The sequence below is a fragment of the Zea mays genome, chromosome 3, assembly GCF_902167145.1.
Source record: "Zea mays cultivar B73 chromosome 3, Zm-B73-REFERENCE-NAM-5.0, whole genome shotgun sequence".
In the NCBI taxonomy this organism is placed as follows: domain Eukaryota; kingdom Viridiplantae; phylum Streptophyta; class Magnoliopsida; order Poales; family Poaceae; genus Zea; species Zea mays.
In genome coordinates, this window is record NC_050098.1 from 100,506,822 (window position 1) to 100,531,476 (window position 24,655).

General features: G+C 48.4%; 1 protein-coding gene across 2 annotated transcripts; it reads right to left on the minus strand.

Annotated features, from left to right (window-relative positions):
- Window positions 1-2,248: 2,248 nt before the first annotated feature.
- LOC100278920 (uncharacterized) lies at window positions 2,249-20,302 on the minus strand. 2 transcript variants are annotated; one of them, NR_176394.1, is made up of 5 exons: window positions 20,161-20,302; window positions 19,664-19,734; window positions 12,915-12,964; window positions 2,908-3,044; window positions 2,249-2,834 (listed from the first exon to the last, which is right to left on the minus strand). NR_176394.1 is itself a non-coding variant. In NM_001152040.2 (5 exons), coding segments are annotated over exons 1-5 (474 nt in total). In that variant the 5' UTR covers window positions 20,060-20,235; the 3' UTR covers window positions 2,249-2,620. The 2 variants fall into 2 exon arrangements, 1 of the variants encoding a protein (NP_001145512.2); NM_001152040.2 differs by having other exon boundaries at window positions 20,058-20,235.
- Window positions 20,303-24,655: the final 4,353 nt, after the last annotated feature.

Below are 24,655 nucleotides of genomic sequence, written 5' to 3' on the forward strand. Positions count from 1 at the left end.
TAAGAATCTTGATATATATAATAGATGTTTAATAAGCAAGTGGTTGTTTAAGCTCCTGAATGAAGAGGGCTTATGACAGACACTGCTTAGGCGGAAATACTTACGAAACCAAACTTTAGCTCAAGTACAGAGGCGGCCAACAGATTCACGCTTTGGGGGGGACTAATGAAAGTAAAAGAAGATTTTTTCAGCTTTGGAACCTTTCAACTTAATGATGGTAATCATGCGAGATTTTGGGAGGACAAATGGATGGGGAACTTCTCTTTGAAAGATCAGTTCCCACAACTCTATAATTTAGTAAGACGAAAGAACACAATGGTGGCAAGTGTTTTTAGCACCGTTCCATTAAATGTTTCTTTTCATCGTGGATTGGTAGAACAATATAGGGTCCAATGGATGAATCTAGTGGCACAAATTGCACATGTTCGATTGAATAACAAAAGGGACACTTTTCGATGGAATTTGACGAGCCGTGGTATTTTCAGTGTTCAATCTATATATAATAATTTGTTAGCAAATGATAATGTTGTCACGAATAAGGACATATGGAAGATTAAAATGCCCCTAAAGATGAAGGTCTTCATGTGGTACTTATGTCGTGGAGTTACGCTTACTAAGGACAACCTTGTAAAGCGTAATTGGAAGGGTAATGCAAATTGTTCTTTTTGTGTAGAAAAGAAACTATTGATCACTTCTTCTTTCATTGTCATTATGCAAAAAATTTATGGCGGTTGTTTCAAATACAGTGTGGAATACGACCTCCGCACAATGTAACACATCTTTTTGGTTCTTGGCTTGATGGTAGGGATGTAAAAATGAGACGAATGTTGCTCCTAGTGGTCTCAGCTATGTGCTGAGCTATCTGGTTGAGTAGGAATGGTGTGGTCTTTGATAATGCTCCTTTGAAAACTCCTATGCAGGTGGTATTCCGAACTACACATTGGCTCTGCTTTTGGACTCAACTTCAGCGTAAGGAAGACGATCAGGAGCAAATGAAGACTGCTTGCCGTAAGATGGAGGTGTTGGTGATGCAGTTTTTCCGACATCATGGATGAGGATCTACTTATAGACAAAGGCCGTGTACTTTTACCCCATTATCTAAAAATGTAGGAACTCGATACTCACTTCTCAAGAATATGAGCTTGTTGGTTAAGATATGCCGCTAATTGTCATCTTGATCTCAGATGGGTAAGATTGTCATCTGCTTTAGAAATATTAGCTAGCATAGAAAAAAACAATGCAAATATAATTGTCAGCCAACAAAAGTTTTATGCCTAGATAAAACCAAGTACTGTTTTGTTAGCCTATTAATGGTCTTTATTTCATATGAAATTATCCTTCCAACTATTTTGATTGCTATTATGTACCTCTGCAGGTGGCAGTTTTATGTGTGCAACCAGAACTAAGTCACAGACCGCTGATTACTGATGTTTTCCACTCTCTTATCCATTTAGTGCATGTGGAGCTAGACATGATGTTACATTTACACATCTCTATATATTGTCTGAATTAGTACATTGTAGGTTTTGTTGTTTGCAGCCTGTTTGCCAAGGCATGTATTTGTAATGTAACATGTGGTTGACCCCAGCAAAATATTGTTGGTAATTTTTATTTGTCCTTAAAGACGTCCCTAGTTAGATTATCTCTACACTTTACCCATCTCCATACCTATATTTAAACTTCACTCTATAATAGTATAGTGTACAATGCAGAACAGTATATATGGATAACTTTGGATAATCTACTGGAGTCGGCCTTTGAGTAAAGAATGGTGACCTTAGAAGCCCAACAAAGAGACCCACTTCAACGTCGGTGGCTTGACCCTAACAGTTCTGGAACTGGAAGATAAATGATGCAACCATAAACGGGTTTGGTCATCCCCCGCAATAGGAGAAATCCCGTTATCAAGTTGTTTATAGAAGTTTGGAGACAACGAGCCGAGCTACTCAATTATTGTAACTAACAAGATAAACTACTCAATTATTGTAACTAACATGATGAAAAATTAGGTTAAAGACGACGAGCCAAAGCCAAGCTGACCACAAATTAAACGATCTAGCAGGCTGAGTTTTTTTTTTTTTTTGTCCAGTGTTATTCACGAATGTGTAGTCGGTATTAGATGCTGTAAATAGAGCGGCCTGGACCTCGTCAGTTTTGGATTTCATCGGTTAGATTGATCGGAACTGAACATGCCACGTCCCTGCGAACTTTCAGCTAAAACCATATCAAACGTATGAAATTGGAGCGCTTGTTTCCAAGCTTCCTACAACAGTTGAGCTGGATTCAGAAACAGTCGGCAGGTATAATAACAAATGAATTGTTGTGCTTGGAAATTGCCACCTCATATAGGAATATAGGATTGACCCTCTCAATCCCCTCAAGTTCATTTTCTCCCTCAATCCTCTCCTCAAATCCCCAGTTTCCAAAGTAGCACCAAATGTTGATGGCACCGATTCTGCAAACATCAATCGACAGGCTGCCAAAAGCGAGGGCTGGTACAGTACTACCTCTACTGGTACTCAAACTATGCCAACCATCGATATCGAACTTCGATGAGCTCCCTCTAGTGGAACACGGGCAGTCGACATCGGACCAAGTTACTAGTACTGAAGGAACACAATCAGATATCCATTGCCTGAGAGATTGACGATGTGCCCTTCTTCCTCCTGCTTTTCTTGTCCTTGGAAACCTTCCCCTGCTTCCCCGCTGCGTCGTCCTTCTTTGCAGCTGCAGGCGGCTGCGTTGCCAGCAGGTGCTGATGGATCGCAGCGAATGGGTCAAGCTGGAACTGCGGGTTGTCCAGTACAGCCTTAAGATGAGCAGACTCCTGCACCCTGGACAAGAAATTTGGGTTTAGAGACAGTTGAAGAGCATGACCACCTGAAGCAAGGAACAAGGGAGGATTACACTAATGTCTGTCTTGACTTGCAGTTCAGCTTTGCTTCAGTCTTCTGCTCTGGTGCAGCTGGTTCTGGGAGGAACTCAGAAAGTGCCGACAGATCGTATGCTTTAAGCTTCTTCTGGCGCCGACTCTGTTTATTTTTCTGCTTTACGGGAAAAAAAAATTGTAAAACACCAGGATCATAATAGAAAATGAAAAGCATATTACGTACGATGGCAAGTGTACGTGAATTTAGATATTGGATCCATAGCAAATGCGTGTGGTGAACATTGTGATAGCAACACAAGAGAAAATAAATAAGCCAGGCTGCAGGGGTCTCTACTTTCGAATGGAGCAGACATTCTCCGAAAATATCCACAAACATATAAATAGCTAGCGTCAAAAGGATTTTGAGTTAATTTTAAGTTCTCATCAATTGACAGATCATGACTGTAAATATCAGTTTATGGCGACATGGCTATTTGCTTTTATGGTCAACGGATATACATGAACATGCAAATGACATAAGAATTTTGCTCTTCCGTAGCATCTGTTCACAGCATCAGGGATACACATACAAGAAACTGAGGCGATGCGCCCATGCCATCAGATTGACCAAACACATGCCACAATAAGGACTTAAGGCCCATTTGGTGCGGCTCCTGCACCGGCTTCACCACCAGCTCTGCGGCTCTGCTGCACCAAACGCCCTCGTGTGGAGTGCTTCTGGACAGCAAAAGGAAAGAACAGAGCCAGTGCCATTTTCATGTACGCTATGGAGCGAGCGTGGAGGAACCACACCAAACAAGCCCTTATTACAATAGAGCCAATACACCTGTCACAACAGAGCCAAATAGGGGTGAAAACGGGGTGGGTACCAAGGTCGGGTACCGGATACGGGTAGTGAAATAACCCGAAATTTTGGACACCGATACGGGTATTTTTGTTGGCGGGACGAATACAGTCATACGGGTACTATCCGTATAATATACATACTATTTTTTAAACTAGCCCTAAGTTATAATCTACGTGTGGAGAACCCCGACATACTATGTTTTTTCACTTTTCGACCATAAAAGTACATACTATTTTTTTAAAAAAATATAGAAGAATTGTATACTTCATATTAGCAACATATGCTGTAAGCCAAAAGTATATGTTGTAGCAAAAGATAATGTCTCGCATTGAGCCCTTAGATGGTTTATATAGAGTACATGGCGTAGGAGATAAGGTAACCCACAAATACATACGACAGTCTATAAAACACTATCTAAGCTACCAAATATACTTTATCATATATATGGCATGTCTACTAGACACAATATCTAGACTACCAAATATGTTATACCTCTCGCAGTCGAAACTGTAGCCACTGCAAATATTGACACTGGACGTGAACTCATTGAACACCGATAAGGGGAGGCCCTTCGTGAAGATGTATGCGAACTAGGATGTCATACGTGGTGTCACTGGTGCAGGAGCCAGGGGTGCCAGAGTTATGGGCAAGTGCGAGCGACGAGTGTAGGCAATCAGCGAAGATGGCCACACTCGGGGCACCGAAGCCGCGTGTAGCGTGGCAAGAGGCACAGGTGCTACTTACGACGCGTCAGGGGTGTCGGTGTCACTCACGATCCAACTAGCAGGGGAGTTGCGCATAGCATAACGAAGTTGGCGCTGCCGCATAGGGCAGAAATGCTAGAGGGACCGTAAGGTGGAAACCGAGGAACCAGACTCACAGAGAAAATCAAAGTTATTTAGATGGGATGAGGGCATGGCAGCGAGCGGGAAGCTGTCCTCATCAAAAACCACATGGCAAGAGATGAAGAGATGAGCATGTGGTTAGAAGATAGATCAAGACAATGATAGCCTTTGTGATCGTCGGAGTAGCCGAGAAAGACACTAGGTGGATCAAGGAGCGAGCTTGTGCGAAGCAGTAGAGGCAGTGTTAGGGTAACATGCGCAACCCAAAACTCAGGTGGTCATGCGAAGGTGCAGAACCAGACAAAGCGACACGAGGACAACCAACATCGATCATCTTTGTGGGGAGAAGTTCAGTAGGTAAGTGGAAGTGTGGAGCCCCTCAACCAAGTACCGTCCACAAAGGGATGCCTGGATCAGTAACGAGAGAATGACATTGTTAATGGTACGAATAATACGCTTGGCTTTACTGTTTTGAGGGGACGTGTAAACGCAGGACATCCACAACTGAGTGCCTTTGGAGAGCTGAAAAAACTGGGTAGAAGAACTATTAAATTCATGCCCATTGTCGCATTGGATCGCCTTGATAGTGCAGCTAAACTAAGTGGCAACATAAGCAAAAAAAAGTTGGACGGGGTGGTGAAGGTGTCAGATTTAAGTTTTAACGGAAAAGTCTAGAGATAATGAGTAAAATCATCCAAGAGGATTAAATAGTACTTATAGCTAGCGTAGGGTGGACGTATGTTGACCACGAGGGCGTAAAATCATCCAGAGATAAGGAGTAAAATCATCCGAGGTACATAGCAATGTGCCCCATGCCATGGGTGGACGTATGTTGACCACGAGGGCGTCACCTTGCCGTCGGTGCTCCCAGCTCCCACAGAAAGTGTGGCAGATGTGCTAGAGAAGCCACCACAATCATTGTTGAGGCTGTGTGTGACGCCGCCAATGCCGCTATTGCGGTAGTTGTTGCCCTTGTTTCGGTTGTCGTCGAAATTGGTGTTGCCAATGCTAGTGTCGTTTCTGATGCCAGAGTCGGGCGAACGAGACAATGTTGAGGATGGCAACTTTGAAGCAAATAGTGTGCTTTTGGAGTAGACCACTGTCGAAGTCGTCGCTAGACCGGAGATGTCCAGATGGATCTCCAGCAAAAGATCATCACGAACCTTTAGAAATATCAGGAACGACAAATAGCGACGGATGATGATGCCGAGGTGCTCGAAACGCTGGTTGATCCCTCGCAGGATGTTGAGGACAAGGACCATGTCATCGATGGGAGATCCCAGATGAGTTAGGGCATCGACCATGCGTTTTGTTAGACAACCTATTTGCTTCCATGTTTAGGAGGTTTCCTTCCCTATTAGGTGTTGGCTGATTGCCCCTAATTAGGTGATACCCTTCCCTATCAGGCGTTGGATGATATCCCCTGATTAGGTGCTAATGGGTGATTCTTTCCTATATGGTTGTTTCCTACTTAGTGTGAGATCTCCCTGATCATTGTTTCTACAAATCAGGTGGAGCACAATCTGGTAGAGGTCTATATATTGTAATCCTGTTAATCAATGCAATACAACACACAATATTCCACGCTATCATGGTATCACGAGACAGTCACAGTCCTGTGACCTATCGCTTTCGCTAAACTCTTCCCTACCTACACTGCCTGCCACTGCCTGTGTTGCGCCACCATGGCCTCTGCAGAGCCTCCGCCCGTCGTTGATGCTGCGCAGGAGACAGCTCGCTAGGTCCTGGTCGCCGCCGCCCAGGACGCCCTCGCCAGGGAACGCTAGGCTGCCTCCAACCTTGAGCGCGTTGCGATCGTCGCCCACAACGCCGCTTTCCCACCACCCCAGGGCGGTGTCCCGAACAACAACGTCGATGTTGTTGAAGACCTCGACTACGAGGCCACCCTCATTGCCAACCTTCACGCGCAGGCGACGAGTATCCAGAACCTATGTGCCCTTGTGCCCGTGGTTTTGGATCCCCTTTCTCCCCACTACAATCGCTAACACGATCTCGTTTTGCTCGCCCTCGAGCGATACGCCCTCACCGACCATGTCCTCTCGGACGCTTGCCCCGCCATGCCATCCTGGCGGCGCATGAATGTCGTTGTGTTGTCCTGGGTGTTGGGCACACTCTCCCCCGAGCTGATGGAGTCTGCTCGCACCTCTGATGGCACTGCGCGCCGCGCCTGGCTGTCCATCGAGGAGCAGTTCCTCGGCAATCGCGAAGCTCGCGCATTTCGCCTCGACGCCGAGTTTCATGTTTTCATGTAGGGCGATCTCTCCGTCGGCGACTATTGTCGCAAGATGAAGGGGATGGCTGAGGCCCTTGGTGATCTTGGAGAGGTCATCCACGACCGTACCATCGTCCTGAACATGTTGCGTGGCCTGAATGAGAAGTTCACCCACATGAAGCTCCACTTAGGGCGCTCGAAGCCGTTCCCCTCCTTCACCGACGTCCACAATGATCTCATCCTCGAGGAGATCGACTCCCGCGCGCCTCACCTCCGCCTCCGTCCACCGCTCTCGTCGCCAGTACCACTGCTTCCTCCATCGCCCCTCCCCCTGGAGGTGTCACGGCGCCCGCTGGTGCAACACCCATGGCGAGGCTCCTCTGCTAGTGGTTGTCGACGGCGTTGCCCCAACAGTGGAGGAGGCAAGGCTCGGTTGCCCTGGCCTTCACTATACAATCCATGGACCAGGCAAATCGCGATGTGGCCCGACCCCACAGACAGCAGCATGGCGGACGTCCGCCTGCACACCAGGGCGCACCACAGCAGGCGCTCTTCGCTACTCCGACCCAGTACACCCCTCTACTGTGTCACTTTACCCACCCTGTCGGGCTGGTTCAGCATCAACTCGGTCCGCCACTGCATCAGCTCAGGACTCCGTAGCAGCCCCCTGCAGTTCCTACCTCCCCGACTGCGCCATGGACTCCATGGACTAGATCCTGGGATCACCAGTCTCTCGCCAACAACTTCAGCACCATGACCCTCAGTCCTCCTGGCATCACAGATTGGGTCATGGATTCTGGTGCTTCTAGTCACATGACTCCCGACAGTGGTAACATCTCTATTTCGTCCTCCGCGCTCCACTTCCATCATGGTTGGAAACGGATCCACTTTACCTATCACAACTTCTGGCCACTCCATTATACTGGGTCCCTTTTATCTTAATAACATTCTTGTTGCCCTCGATATTGTTTAAAACCTCATTTCAGTTCGTCAGCTGTCAAATTTGACCCTCTTGGCCTTTCTGTGAAGGATCTTCATTCCAGGAGCGTGATCGCCAGGTACAATAGCTCCGGGCCCTTGTTGCTCCAACATGTTCCCCGATATCCCGTGCCCTTGTTGCCAGTGTCTCCTCCACTACTTGGCATCGCCGCCTTGGCCATCCTGGACATGAGGCTCTGTCCAAACTCACTAGTACTTCTGCCATCGGTTGTAATAAAATTACTAGTGATTCCATATGTCATGCTTGTCAAGTTGGGTGTCACACTCGCGAGCTCTCAAGAATTTTGATTTAATCCATTGTGATCTGTGGACCTCTCCCATTTCCAGTGTGTCCGGTTACAAATATTATCTTATTATTCTTGATGATTGCTCACATTTTCTTTGGACGTTTCCTCTTCGCCTTGAATCCGAAACATTCACTACCTTGGCTAATTTTTTCTCTTATGTGAAGACACGGTTCGGCTGCACCATCTGAAGCATTCAATGTGACAACGGTCGTGAGTTCGACAACTCTTCCACTCGCACCTTCTTTCTCACTCAAGGTGTTTTGCTCCGGATGTCATGCCCCTACACGTCCTCCCAAAACGGTAAAGCCGAGCATATGATTCGTTCCATTAACAACATCATTCGTTCCCTTTTATGTCAGGCCTCCCTCGCCCCATCCTATTGGGTCGAAGGTCTTCACACCGCTACATACCTCCTTAATCGGCTACCCATACAAACCCTTATTTATGGCACCCCGTATTTTGCCCTCTTCGGCTCTCACCCTACCTATGACCACCTCCGCGTTTTCGGTTGTGCGTGTTACCCCAACATGTCCGCCACCGCTCCTCACAAGCTTGCCCCCCGCTCTAGCCATTGTGTCTTTCTTGGCTATTCCAGCAATCACAAAGGCTATCGTTGTTTGGACCTTTCCACCAAAAAATTCTCACCTCGCGCCATGTGGTTTTTAATGAGGCCTCGTTTCCCCTTGCCGACTCTCGAGCCTCGATCACTAACCTTGACTTTTTGTCTGAGCTTGAGGAGTCGATCTTGCCGATCGAGCCCTCCACTGCAGGTACTCGCCTCACCTCGCCTGTCGCGGTTGCTGCCCTAGTGCGCCTGCTGCTGAACAGGGCTCCGTGTTGTTGCCACTGCCATCAGTCGCAACTGCACTACGTCCGGCTCCCGCTCGGCACTAGACATTCGTGTCTTCGCCCGCACCACGCGCAACCTCGCCGCCTATGCCAGCTGCAGCCCCAACGGCCCTGTCGGCTGCACCCTTGAAGGTGTACCATCGACAACCACGCGTTGTCTTGGAGACGCCCGTGGCTCCTACGCCGACTGGACTACCCACTTGTGTTGTTCCCATCACACCGATGGTCAACCATCACAGGATGGCCACCCGCGGCAAGGCTAGTTTTCGAGTGCCTGTTGCGTTCAATGCCACGACGCCCTCGCTCGTCCTAAAGACCTATCGCAGCGCCCTTGCCAATCCCAATTGGCGCCACGTGATGCAAGAAGAGTACGACGCTCTGCTCTCCAACAACACCTGGGATCTCGTTCCCCGACCACCTGGCACCAACATCGTCACCGACAAGTGGATTTTCCGTCATAAATTCAATGTTGATGGTTCTCTTGACAGATACAAGGCTCGTTGGGTCCTCTGTGGTTTTACTCAGCGTCTCGACATGGATTATGATGAGACCTTCAGCCCAGTGGTCAAGTCGGTCACAGTCCGCACTGTTTTGTCCTTGGCATTCTCTCAGCACTGGCCAGTTCATCAACTTGATGTCAAGAATGCATTCTTACATGGCACTCTCACTGGGACGGTCTACTGCTCTCAACCCACTGGCCAGTTCATCAACTTGATGTCAAGAATGCATTCTTACATGGCACTCTCACTGGGACGGTCTACTGCTCTCAACCCACAGGTTTTGTTGATCCCACTCAGCCTTATGTTGTCTGTCGGCTCAATAAGTCTATGGTCTGAAGCAGGCGCCTCGTGCTTGGTATAGCTGCTTTGCTACTCACTCACTCTGGGGTTTGTCGAAGCCAAGTCAGATACTTCGCTGTTTATATATCATCGTCGGACTGATATGGCTTACTTGCTGCTTTATGTGGACAACATTGTTCTCACTGCTTCCAGCCAAGACCTTCTGCGTCGCATTATCACTGCTCTTTAGAAGCCATTCTCCATGAAGGATCTCGGTACTCTCCATCATTTCTTAGGTGTGGCTATTCAACAACATTCAGAGGGCCCCTTCCTTTCACAGCAGCAGTATGCTCTCTATATTCTTGAGCGTGCTGATATGTCCGATTGCAAGCCGTGCAGTACTCCTGTCAACACTCATGCTAAGGTCTTTGCCATGACCGGTACCACTGTCAGCGACCTCACTCAGTATTGCAGCCTGGTTGGTGCTCTGCAGTACTTGACTTTCACCCGGAATGACATCTCCTATGTTGTTCAGCAAGTGTGTCTTAATATGCATGATCCTCGGGATGTTCACCTATTGGTACTCAAGTGTATCCTGCGCTACCTACGTGGGACACTTAGTCATGGTCTCCTACTTCGCCCATGCATGATCTCTGCTCTGCTCGTCTACACAGATGTTGATTGGGCCGGATGCCCGAACACTCGCAGATCTACTTCAGGGTACGATGTTTTCCTTGAAGACAACCTTGTCTCCTGATCCTCCAAGCGGCAGCCTACGGTGCCTCGCTCTAGTGCAGAGGTCGAATACAGGGCAATTGCTAACGGTGTCGCCAAAGCTTCCTGGTTGCGTCAGTTACTACAGGAGCTTCACAGTCCCTTGACCAAGAGCTCCTTAGTTTATTGTGACAATGTCAGTGTTGTCTACTTGTCCACTAACCAGGTTCAGCATCAGCACACGAAGCATATCGAGATTGATCTCCACTTCGTCCGCGAGTGCGTTGCCATTGGTGATGTTCGTGTTCATGTCCCAACGACGTCTCATTTTGCGGACACTTCTCCGAGTTTCGCTCCAGTCTTAACGTCTGCGCCATCGACGTTTCGACTGCGAGAGGGTGTTAGCTTATTTCCTTCCATGTTTAGGAGGTTTCCTTCCCTATTAGGTGTTGGTTGATTGCCCCTAATTAGGTGATACCCTTCCCTATCAGGCGTTGGCTGATTGCCCCTGATTAGGTGCTAATGGGTGACTCTTTCCTATATGGTTGTTTCCTATTTAGTGTGAGATCTCCCTGATTGATTGACTCCCTGATCATTGTTTCTATAAATCAGGTGGAGCACAATCTGGTTGAGGTCTATATATTGTAATCCTGCTACTCATTGCAATACAACACACAATATTCCACACTATCACTTTTTAACTTGCGGCAGTACATGATCACAGAGAGGTCACCATGTACTATGTTGTGGAAGGCGGCATGCAGGTCAATAGTACGGGTCTCGCGATTACCTACAAACTTGTTCTCAAGGCCAAGCCATAGGTGACGCGCGGTGTGGCCACATTCTCGAACGACATCCTAAAGATTAGGGGAGATCGTGTTGGTGAGCCAACAGAGGACGACAGCCTCCATGCGGTTCTAGCCAGGGTTGTTGGAGAAGGCGTCGTCGGACTCAACGTGGTCAAAGAGGGCATATCGCGTCAAGACCAGCAACATGAGATCATGCCAACGAGCGTAGTTGAACGATGAGGTGTTCATAATGATATTCACCAGTTGGCGAATGTTCGGGACAACTAGGCCTGGATGTGGAGGCCGTCGATGGTGAACGCCTCGTCGTAGGAGGCGTCTAGCGAGGCATCCAAGGTCGAGGAAGATGGCAGCGGTTGTTTGACAACGACTGTTTGGCAGTGGTGACCTTCCGTTCCAGGTCGGCAGCGATGGCCTGCTCCTATTCAAAGAGCTGGAGGGTGGTCTACACACGTTTGCGTGCGTCGGCGGCCTTCTCCTTTGCAATGTCGGTGGCAACGATTAGGTCGTTGAGCCACTGCTTGAGGGCAGCAACGTCAGGTACGGTGACATGACGAGGAGGGGTGGTGGCTGCCCGCAATGGAGCGGCGACCCTGAGGGTTGTGGCCAGGGGGCGGCAAAGGATCTAGGCTCGGATTGCCATGTTAGACAAAGGAAGGTATATGTTGTAGCAAAAGATGATGTCTTGCATTGAACCCTTCAGCGACTTATATAGAGTATATGACATAGGAGATAGGCAACCCATGGATACACATGACAGTATTGAAACACAATATCTAGACAACCAAATATACTCTAACATATATGACAGTCTACTAGACACAATATCTAGACTACCAAATACAATCTAACAGATGCATTTAACATCAGGTTCTTAAAATAGTAAAGTGATTCACCTATACAGTCATCACATCTATGTTGAAGATGGAGAATCTACCAATACGAGAATTGCATAGCAACCTAGAAACAATCAATCAGAGCTCATTCTAGAATTCATGATAGAACATTTAGCATCCTGATATTGATTATGCTTGTTCGACTCAGCTATGAGTAGCTAATACTATCCCTAACTTCTTTTCAAATTTCTAGGAAAAGACAGAGTTCGAAGTTCTAAACATCTTGTTTTTCTTCAGCACAATTCACAAAAATTAGGCCTGGTTGTGCTCAATTCCTATGCAGGTTGAATATGAGGTTCAAAAGCCTTGAGGACATGAATATTTAGGAGCAGGCCTATGTTTAACTGATATAAACACTGAAACACTATATTAAATTATTTAGTAAACAAGCGAATGCACATGCTGACATCAACCATGGTCAGGGCATCTGACCCTGTAACTGACGTGTGGTATCCTTCAGAATAGCTACACTACAGATTAACCAATACTAAAATATTGAATGTGGTCGTAAGTTAATTTGTGGCATACACAACTTCTATGATAAGGAGGTGATTAGAACTATAGAAGCTTACAGAATAACTTTTATCAGATGTTTACATTAAACAAAATGAATCCTCGCAATTGGCAGGGCAGTAAACAATATGATTTTCTTTATGTGGGCAGAAAACTGATGTTTAAACTAATGTTCATAACTGCAGAGTTAACAGATATGGAAAATCCAGGAAGAAATCAATTATATATGGTAATGATGGAGAGGAGTTTGAAGTACCTTACTGACAGTCTTCTTAGCATTTAAGGAAGTAACTGCATCTTTTACTTCTGAAATAACAAAACAACTCTTTCAAGAGTTCGAGCCCAAATCATGGTATGTAAGTAGAGGGACTCTAACTCTCATCAAGAGGATGACACTATGAGTTGGGGCAATTTTCTGTTTATTTCCTCAAACACTACACAATGCCATACCCTTAGAGGGGTTGGGGACACATATTTATAGCCCTAGGGGCTGCACTACACTGCACTACACACTACACTACACGCTGCAGCACACAGGTGCTGTCCTTTAGATACTAAAGTGCAGTCAAAACTGTTGTGCTGCTACTGCTGTCCTCTGCTGTGCTGCTACTGCTGTCCTGCGCAGTCAAAAGACTGCAGCTGCATGCTGTCCTGCTGCAACTGCTGCTGTCCTGCAGCAGTCAAAAGGTTGCTGCTGCTGCGCAGTCAAAAAACTGCTGCTACTGCTGTCCTGCGCAGTCAAAAGACTGCTGCATGTTGTCGCTGCAACTGCTGCTGTCCTGCAGCAGTCAAAACTGCAACTGCTGCTGACCACATGACTTATTCCATCATTCTCCCCCTAAGTCTTGTGCGTCGTCTTGTGGGAAAGTTGGACCATCCCGGACCTGGAGCAAAGCTCAACAAACTTGATCTTCCCAAGGGGCTTGGTGAGCAGGTCTGCAAGCTGATCCTTGGTGTTGATGTAGCGCGCCTTGATGCTCCCTTCTGCCAAGCAGTCTCGGATGAAGTGGTATCTTAGCCGGATGTGCTTGCTCCGTTCATGGAACACGGGGTTCTTGGCCAATGCCAGAGCGGACTGGTTGTCCACCCTGAGTTCCACCGCTCCAGTGTCTCTCCCGAGGAGATCACCGAGCAGTCGAGCCAGCCAGAGCGCCTGAGTCGAAGCAGTGGACGCCGCTATGTACTCGGCCTCGCAGCTGGACATGGCCACCACCTGCTGCTTGACCGACTGCCAGCTAATGAGGCACTTGCCGAGGAAGAAGAGGATCCCGCTTGTGCTCTTGCTAGTGTCGATGTCACCGGCGTGGTCGTTGTCGCTGTACCCGACAAGGTGTGCCTCCCCAGGGCACCTCGGGTAGTAGAGACCGTGGTCGAGAGTCCCCGCAACATAGCGGATGATCCTCTTCACAGCCTGCTCATGCTCCGTCGTCGGTCGCTGCAAGAACCGACTAACGTAGCCGACGGAGTATGCCAAGTCAGGCCGTGTGTGGACGAGGTAGCGAAGGCTCCCCACAAGACGCCGGTACTGTGTAGCATCCACCTCCTCCGTCGTGCTGTCGCGACTCAGCTTCAGCCTCTCCTCCATCGGAGTGAGAGCTGGGTTGCAGTCGGTGAGCCCAGCCAGCTCAACAATGCGCTTGGCATAGGCGGTCTGGCGAAGTGTGATCCCGGAGTCTCCCTGGTGCACCTCAATCCCCAGGTAGAAGGAGAGATGCCCCAGGTCACTCATTTGGAAGGTGGCCTTCATCTCGTCCTTGAACGCTGCCACCTCTGCGTCCTTGGCGCCGGTGATCACCAAGTCGTCGACGTAGACACCCACCAGCAGGGCACTTCCTCCATTGCCCCGCCGATAGATGGCCGCCTCGTGCGGGCTTGGCGTGAAACCCATTCCTTTGAGCGTGGAATCCAGCTTGGCATTCCACGCCCTCGGTGCCTGTCGCAGGCCATAGAGAGCCTTGCGCAGGCGCAACACCTTGCCCTCCTTGCCAGGGATCGCAAAACCTGGCGGCTGGTGTACGTAGACCTCCTCCTTTAAGTCGCCGTTAAGAAACGCCGACTTGACATCCATGTGATGAACATGCCAGCCCTCCAGGGCTGCCAGCGCGAGGAGGAGTCGCACGGATTCCATCCGTGCTACAGGGGCGAAGGCATCGTCAAAGTCGATCCCCTCCTGCTGCAAGAAACCGCGTGCCACCAAGCGAGCCTTATGCTTGACGATGGCGCCGGCTTCATCCCTCTTCAGTTTGAACACCCACTTAAGGGTGATCGCGCGATGACCATGAGGGAGATCAACGAGCTCCCAAGTGCGGTTCGTCTCAACCGCGTCCATCTCCGACTGCATCGCGGCACGCCAAGCCGCATGTTTCTCGGCCTCCGCGAAAGACCGAGGCTCACCATCGTCGCATGCAAGATGCAACTCTCCTGCCAGAATGCGAGATGCAGGGCCTGGCACCGACGGGTCGATGAGAAGGCCCTCCACCCTTCGATACCGCAACGGCTCGCCGTCGTAGCACGCGTCGACGCGCTCCTCGTCGCGGGACAGAGGGGTCACGAGCTCCACTGGGTCGTGCTCGACACGAGCTGGTGTCGGAGAGGACGTTCCCGGAGAGGGTACCGTCGGTGCTGGAGTACGTGGTGGCGAAGAGCTCGCTGTAGCCGGGGTCGTGGCTGGAGTGCGTGGTGGCGAAGAGCTCGTTGTAGCAGGAGCTGGAGAGTGTGGCGCTGGAGTCGGTGGAGACTTGGGGGCTGGGGTAGACCTGCTCGGAGAAGAGTTGCCTACTCCCCCAGCTCCCTCAAAGTGGACGTACTCGATGGTGAAGTCGTACGTCGGAGTCGTGCCGTCGTCCACCGCCTTGTCCCACGCCCATCCTCGCCCTTCGTCGAACACTACGTCGCGCGCCGTGCGCACACGCTGTGTTCTTGGGTCAAGGATGCGGTAGGCCTTCGAGCCCTCCGCGTAGCCAATGAACACCCCCGGGGTGCTCCTATCGTCGAGCTTGCTGATGTGGCCAAGCTCCTTGGTGAACGCGAGGCAGCCGAAGACCCGTAGGTGAGAGACCGCCGGCTTGCGCCCATGCCAAGCCTCGTACGGTGTCATCCCGTTGAGAGCCTTGGTGGGCGAGCGGTTGAGGATGTAAACCGCTGTCACCACCGCCTCTCCCCAGAAGACAGCTGGCATTCCTCTCTGCTTGAGGAGAGCCCGAGCCATCCCCACAACCGTCTGGTTGCGCCGCTCGACGACGCCGTTCTGCTGCGGGCTGTACGGCGCGGAGTAGTGACGCTGAACGCCCTCATCCGCGCAGTACGATGCGAACTCAGCCGCCGTGAATTCGCCGCCGTTGTCGGTGCGCAGCACGCGCAGCTTGCGGCCGCACTCCGCCTCCGCAGCGACCTGCACACGCCTGATGGCGTTCGCAGCCTCTCCCTTGCTGCCAAGGATCATCACCCACATGTAGCGGGAGAGATCGTCGACGAGCAGCAAGAAGTAGCGTCGTCCTCCTGGTGTGGCTGGTGTCACCGGGCCACACAAGTCCCCATGCACGAGCTCGAGCCTCTCCTTGGCTCGGAAGCTCGACTGCTGGGGAAAGGGGAGTCGTCTCTGCTTTGTCAACACGCAGACATCGCAGAATTGCTCCACATGGTCAAGGCACGGCAGGCCTCGTACCATCTCCTTGGCGCTGAGCCGCTTCAGGGCTTCGAAGTTAAGGTGCCCGAAGCGCTCGTGCCACTGCCATGCCCCGTCGTCTCGACGAGCAGCAAGGCAGCAAGGTTGTGCCACCTTCACATTGAGGATGTAAAGCCGATTTGCACTCCTGCGTACCTTGGCAAGAAGGCGACGAGAGGGATCCCAGATCCTCATGACTCCGTGCTGGACCTCCACGCGCGAACCGTTCTCATCCAGCTGTCCCAAGCTGATGATAGAGTTCCTCAACGCGGGGATGTAGTAGACTCCGGTGAGCAGCATGTGCTCACCAGACGCGGCGGTGAAGACGACTGAGCCGGCGCCCTTGATCTCTACGCCGGAGGCGTCCCCAAACTTGACGGAGCCTCGGACGCTAGAGTCAAGCTCGGTGAAGAACTCCCGTCGGCCGGTCATGTGATGAGTGGCGCCGGTGTCGAGGCACCATCCTTCGATCATGTCCTTGTTGGAGCCGTCGCCGAGGAAAGCGCGTGCTTTCGACTCATCAAGGTGGAGGAGTGCCGCTGGAGATGGCTCGATGCTTGCATGTGCCAGGAGCAGGGCCTCCTCCTCCGCCTCCGCCTGTGCGACATTGGCCTGACCACGTCGTGGCTGCCGACAATCCCTGGCCCAGTGGCCAAGCTTGCCGCAGTTGTGGCAGCCGTTGTCTCGTGCGGGCTTCTTGTTGCCGACGGCGCCGCCTTGGGCACCTCCACGTGCACCACCCTCAGCATGTCCTCGCGCCCCGGCCTGGGCACCTCCACGCGCCTTGCGCGGCTTGCCGCGTTTGCGGCCTCGTGTCGAGGAGGACTCCCCCTGCTTCTTGTCACCCTGGCAGGCCTCCCACTGCTCCCGAGTGAGATGTAGCTTCCCGCCGATGGTGATAGGCCCAGAGAGAGCCTGTGGTTCGTCGCCGTCGACCACCTTGAGGCGACCAATCGCCTCTTCGATCGTCATTGTGGAGAGGTCTAGCAGAGACTCGATCGAGCGAGCAATCTGCCTGTACTTCTCGGGGATGCAACGGAAGAGCTTCTCAACAGCTCTCTCCTCATCGTAGGTGTCGTCGCCGAACTGCACCATCTTCTGCAACAGAGTGTTGAGGCGGAGAGCAAAGTCATCAACATCCTCACCTGGCTTGAAGGCCAGGTTCTCCCACTCCTTGCGAAGTGCCTGCAGTGTGGTCTTGCGGGCACGATCGCTGCCGATGCGGGTCGCAGCGATGGCGTCCCAGGCCTCCTTGGCAGTCCGCTTCTGGGAAAGCGAAAACTGCATCTCGGGCGGGACTGCAGCAATGAGAGCATCCAGCGCCCGCCGATCCTCGTGGTAGTCGACGTCGTCGTAACGAACTGCTTCCCACATGTGGCGAACCTGGAGCCGTACCCTCATCACCGCGGCCCACTCGACGTAGTTGGTCTTGGTGAGGGTAGGCCACCCACCGCCGGGACCGATGTCCCTGACAATGGCTTGGGCCATGCGACGACCATGGTACCGATCCGGGGAGGGAGAACCGCGCCGCCTGTAGAGGCCGCGACCTCCGTCGACTCGGTCGCCGCCGCCGGGAGCACCGCCGGCGCGTCTACGCCCGTCTGGGCTGCCGCCGCGTGCGCCCCCGCCTGGAGCGCCGTCAGCGTGTCGGCGCCTATCCGGGCTGCCGCCACGCGCGCCCCCATGGGGATGCGCGGCTGCCCACTGTGCCGCCTGCTCTCGCGCTGCTTCCCTCGCCAGCCTGAGCTCGTCGTCGGTGTTGTCGTCGACAGAAGCAGAGCTGCCAGCTCTACTGCCGCGCAGAACCTCGAGCTCTGTTGCCGCCGCACGTGCAGCATCCGCCGCCTCCGCTGCTTCTACTTCCGCTCTCGCCGCTGCCAGTTCCGCCGCCGCCAACCGTGCTGCCCTCGCCGCTGTCGCTGCAGCCGCTGCTGCTGCTCGCTCGCGTTCTTGTGCCGCGGCGACCTCGGCCTCCTGCTGGCGCCGCGCACTCGAAGTGGCCGAGCGTAGGGACATGGTGGGCTAGTGAGGGGTTGCTGCGTGTGGAAGAGGCTGTCTCAGACGAAAGGCTGCTCGTCTGAGCAGGGGAGGAAGGAACAGTTGGAGCTCTTGCTACCGACTGAGTGTGGGGAGAGGCACGGGAAGGAGATGAGCACGAGATGTTTAGGCTGCAGGATAGTTTGCCTCTGATACCAATTGTAAGTAGAGGGACTCTAACTCTCATCAAGAGGATGACACTATGAGTTGGGGCAATTTTCTGTTTATTTCCTCAAACACTACACAATGCCATACCCTTAGAGGGGTTGGGGACACATATTTATAGCCCTAGGGGCTGCACTACACTGCACTACACACTACACTACACGCTGCAGCACACAGGTGCTGTCCTTTAGATACTAAAGTGCAGTCAAAACTGTTGTGCTGCTACTGCTGTCCTCTGCTGTGCTGCTACTGCTGTCCTGCGCAGTCAAAAGACTGCAGCTGCATGCTGTCCTGCTGCAACTGCTGCTGTCCTGCAGCAGTCAAAAGGTTGCTGCTGCTGCGCAGTCAAAAAACTGCTGCTACTGCTGTCCTGCGCAGTCAAAAGACTGCTGCATGTTGTCGCTGCAACTGCTGCTGTCCTGCAGCAGTCAAAACTGCAACTGCTGCTGACCACATGACTTATTCCATCATGGTAAATGAAATAGGTCATGTATTATACAAAACAAAAATAAGGTAAGGAAATGCAAATGGAATGCATAAAAGGTCCAACAAAAAGAAAGGTCCTGCTATAGAAGTCAAATTTCATAAAGTATGCTCACTTGCTCAGCACAATATATGAAGCTAAGCTCTTCTTCTACATTACTTTATGCAAATCATCAAAAGTGAAGAATGAAAATACTATTTCCTTTGCTGCATACAGGGTAGAAAGGGAGGGGGAATTGCAACCACAAACTAACCGCTAAAAGCCTAACCACTTAGGTCGAACAATGCAGGCCACGCAAGTACTAACTTTGCTGAAAATTTCAGTTATGCTAACTATCTGGTGCAATTTACATTCTTCTTTAGTGAATTGGAAGAGCTACTGCCCTTCCTTGAAGAAAATATGTTCAATAAAGCAGAAAGTGATATGGCAAAAGCCATTGTCTTTATCCTAAAGCCAGCACTTCAGTCAGTTCTTCCATACAATCAAACTTTTAACCCTCAACACCATACTACCTACATGTCTGGCTTATACATACATCTATTAAACAGGTAGTGAAATACAGATGACAGGAACAGCATGATGGAATCTATGAATCAGGATCATATATACGAAAAACGGAAAAAGAAACGTCAACTTAACATAAGGTCACACCTACTTGTGTAAAAACTAATCTTCTTTTCCAATTTTTGCTTAGATTTGAGGTCATGCTTCTTAGAAGACCCAGTCCTGCAGGCATTTTCAACCAGAGAAATTTTCAGAAATGTAGTGGCCAAGCCCAGAGAACACAAAATAATATCTTTTGCACGGTCTAATTCAGACATGGCTAAACAATGGCAGTATTGCAATCGAGAGCTACTTGAGCAGAACAATAGCTTCCCTAGCCTTCAGCTATAGACAAAGTGACAAATGACCTTAATATTATCTCTAGCATCCTAATTCATCAAATACCTAAGCCCTGGTCCATGAACGCCAACATAGCACTACATACAAACAGGAATAAAATGAATCGCGATTCGCGAGAGGAAAAAAGGAACAAGGGAAAGACAGACATGTCGGCGCGTCGCGATGGCGGAGCAGAAGAAAGGGATTCAAAGCAAGCGGGTGACAGGAGGAGACGGCGGAGGAAGATCAGGAGAGAGCGTCCGGCTGGACCTGCTGCACAGGGGGATGAAGGCGGCGTGCGAGTGGGACTCGATGGCGGCGGTCGGCGGCCTAGCCTATTATTCCTTCGTGTGGGTAACTGGGTAGAGAGCTCTAACGGATTGGTCGGTGGATCTCGGGCCTAGCATTAACGGATTTCTGCGATTGCTGGTCCATCCGGTCTGCCGTGCCGACAGAATTCGTAGTGGACACGGGCCATGACTGGAGGTTGTGGTGGCCCATGGCGATGCACGGAGGTGATGCGCGTGGCCTCTTCTTATCGAGCCAGGCGATAGTAGTCTAACAATTTCTCAAACTAATGCTTTAAATTGAAACTAGAAACGTGCTCGTGCGAGGAACACAAATTATGACCCTTCAATAAACTTAGAGACCTGGTGACAGACGGCGTGAGTATAATAGTGACGACAAAATCTATGATTAAACATAATTACAGAACGATATAAATATGTCTACCCAAATAGATTGAAATGGAATCGCATAAATAATTTCTAAAGAGTAAATATATAATGTGAAAGTAAATATGTTGACACCTTGTACACTAATCTAATCTTTTTTAACAATATCATTAAACCTCTGTTGTATGTTTGTCGGGATGCCATATTTGCACGAATTATCCTCGTAACTTAACAGTTTGATAATAAAATTTCTTTGAAGAATCTTTGCATCCCACACATAAGATATAAGGGAACAAAACATCAATTTATTATTTTGTAACTGGAGTGTATGTTTGAATATAAAAGGAATGTACTCCACTCACCCTAACAAATTTCATTCGACTATCATTCCCCCACATGGCCAAAGCTTTTAGGATAAGGTAGCTGGTGTTAAGCATATAGAATAATGTTTTGCCAACTAAGTTATATACAATAGAAATCATAGAAAAATTTTGAAATTGCTAAGAAGATGGTACGAAGAAAATATACTCTTTTAAGTCAATTGGAACACCAGTTTGAATTGTATGTTGCCACTTAAAAATATCCTCTGTCCATCGAATACGTTTCTTGCTATAGACAATCTTATATTTCTTTGAGACGATGATAATCGCTTCTGCGAACCTCTTGTATGGCATGTGCTTACACCAATCTTGAGTAGGTGCAAAGTCAATAAAAGTGACGTGTTTTTACCATGATATATTACGAAAAGGGCGTAGCAACCGTTGAATTTCCATGGCATAAGAACCTGCAAAATATCAGTCATTAGGATTGCAAAGAAGTGCCCTTTATAAATACATTCGAAATGAACTCATACTTACAATTTACAAGTCGTGATATAATAGTTCATTGATGGCCAACAGTCGAGTGTTTTGGTTAACTCTTCTGTTGTAGGGTCCTCATGGTACTTTGGAAGTTTGCCAAAACCAATCATTCTCTAGATAAATATATATACATGACCACATGGGGATTAGATGTAGATACTATACATTACTACAGTTTTGATTGGAAATAAACTTACCCAGAAGCGCATGTCCATATAATGCTTTCTATTATTTATGATTTCACCTTTCAGCCTATGTGACTCTTTATTGGCAAGCAATCGAACAACTATGTCAAAACATTTTTGAGTCATATCTAGATTTATCCTTAATATGTTCTGCAGGTCTTTGATAGATATTTCTATTTTAAAAGGGTTGAAACTTCGCACCCATGTCATCCTGTAATGTAGTATGATAAAAGTTTATATCAAGACTCTACGTAATTGGTATAAATAAAATAGACAAAATAATGAGCACTTACTCTAATGTCTTATCGTCTTAGATTGCCATGATGTAATCACATAGCACATCTATTAAATCGGCTTTAGTCACTGGCATGTCTTTGTGGAAAGACCACTCATTAAAAAGTCATTTGTGCACCCATCGGTCGAGACTTTTATAGGAGTACTTTTATCCTATTCATCAACAAACCACCTTTGTAAGTCTGCTTGAGTAATGGGGTTATCCTCATCTTCCATCAATACTTCGCTACCATCATGCACATGGAGTAGTTTCCTCGTAGGATTTGTTGGGCTATCTAATATCTCAACATCAGAGGGGCTTCTAGTGTGAACTTCTCTATCATATTTGTATAACGGACACCCCTTCTTTTGTTCATGTCTGAAGATAATAATATAGCAGCCATTTTTTTCTAAAGTGTGACATGTCATCCTACAAATATGAAACAATTTATTTAGCATTATATGTAACACTGACTATAGATGTGCAAATATGCGTAGTCATGGCCATACCTGGGTAAAACTATTAGACAGTTCATCCCCTGTCCAGTATTCGATATAGTTCAAAAGAAAGAGGCCACATGAAGAACTATATTACACATTAATAAAAATGTCAAAAATAATTATTGTATGAAGAGTTAACAAGAATTTATGACATACCCATCTGTCTGCTTTGCATATCCCATATCTATTTCTCTTAGCGGCTAAGAAGCAACTTGTAGGTCTGGCCACATGTGATCTTTTAACTCTTTACGCTGAGATACCATATCAATTTGCCTTTGCAGCCCTTTAATCTCTATATTTTTGTAAAGCATAGAATCAGATGTTGCGATAAGTTAATGAGATATATTAGTGAAAGTGCATTCATCCCTTTTGTGAGTTTTGGTGATTTGGATAACGACACATTTAAAGGTCTAACAAGTTTGCTAAGTGTTGAACAGGAAATTCAGTATGATGAACATACTTGAATAGTGTATAATGATCAGTGAACAAGGTTCAACACAAGGTCAAATAACCAGTGAGACAATGCAAATAGATATAATATGATCTCTATATTGGTTTGAATATATGGACAAGTCCTGAGAAATCACTATGCATAAATATGATCATAATAGAGGTTGAAGTGATTAAGAGGATTGGTCAAGCCAAAGTGAATAAGATATGAGGAATTGTGAATTGGCTTGACCATATTACTATTAGTCCATATATAAATATATGAGAATCAAACTAGAGCTTGATTGATCTTAGCAGTTATATCTAAATGACATTCAAGCAAGGTTCACAATATTGAAGAAATGATTCTCTCAATGGATGCTCAATAGGATGTGACTCAAGAATGGCTTGATAGGGTGAAGATAGCAAGGAAAGGGCTTCAAGGAACTAAGCGAAGGTGAAGGCCAAGCGACGGCTTGTAGACCGAGGTACCATGGCTAAGGTGAAGAAGAGAGTACTTGCACTAAGTCGATAAACTAATCAGCTATGAAGAGTTACAATATGTTGATGCATCAGTAAGGTGACTTGAAGCCATGATTTGAACTCATATATGGTGAAATGGCACAAGTCATAGGCTCGATTTGTGTTTGCTTCAAAAGGTGAAACAAAGATGTTTGTGATCCTTATGAAGCAACACCATAGAGAAATCGCACTTGAGACACCAATGACTCAAGGAGTTTACTTAATTATATTTTATCTAACTTGAGTATAGGAATCGTCGTACTATCAAGGGGGATCCATAAAGAAGGTTGGTGTTGGTACTAAAGCTCAAAATCCTTGATCTAAAACTTTCATTTTACCCTTGTTAATCCTTAGTGAAAGTATGTAGTACAACCTTTTTAAGTCTATCTTGGCCAAAATTGCTCTCTGGAAAATACTGGTTCAGCCGGACACTCAACCGATTTTTGTCTGGTGGAAACATGTTCAACCGGTTTTAAAACAGGTTCAACTGGTTTTTGCACTGTTCACCTTTTTCTACCAGTCTGCTGTGTCAGCCAAAAAGCTGTGCGCAGCTTTTTGAAAACCGGTTCAACCGGTTTTGGGACCGGTTCAACCGGTTTTTGGGAAGAAAAGTCAAAAACGGCTAGTTTTGGAGCCCCACCTATATATACTCACTCTTACCTCTCTCCCCCACAGGAGAGCACGCACAAAACTTCATTCCCAACCTGAGAAACACCTCCCACTCTCTCTCACACACCTCTTGCCTCTCCCATTTCAAATCTTTGGAGAGAAATCTTTGAGTGAGATTGAAGAGCTGCGATTTTGGTGCTTCATCTCTAAATCCTTCTTGCTCTTCTTGATTCGAGCTTTGGTACTACATCGAGTTCTTTGTGGATTCATTACTCTTGGAGCTTCTAGCTCCTAGACAACTAGGTGTCTCTTGTGAGTCTCCAAATCTTGTGGAAGACCACAAGAAAGTTTGTATTACACGCTCGTTTGAGCAAAGATTAGTGTGTGGGCTTGACCTTTGTGGTCGGCAAAGTGAGGATTAGGGTTGAAAGAGACCCGGCTCTTTATGGACGCCTCAACGAGAAAGTAGGGCACCTTAGTGAGAGCACCTAGAGGGGGGGGTGAATAGGTGATCCTGTTTAAAGTTCAAAACTTAAGCCACAAAAACTTGTTAAGGGTTAGCACAAGTATAGCCAAGTGGCTAGAGAGAACTCAAAACACGATAACCACAAGAAAGCAATCACAGAGTTGACACGGTGGTTATCCCGTGGTTCGGCCAAGTACAAAACTTGCCTACTCCACGTTGTGGCGTCCCAACGGACGAGAGTTGCAC

Bases quoted from the DNA above. Each gene is read 5' to 3' on its own strand.
- LOC100278920 (NM_001152040.2), bottom strand. The intron at 3,045-12,914 runs GTACTTCAAACT...CCCGTAAAGCAG, and splicing joins CTAAGAAGACTGTCAGTAAG to AAAAATAAACAGAGTCGGCG. The intron at 2,835-2,907 runs GTAATCCTCCCT...TTTCTTGTCCAG, and splicing joins AAGTCAAGACAGACATTAGT to GGTGCAGGAGTCTGCTCATC.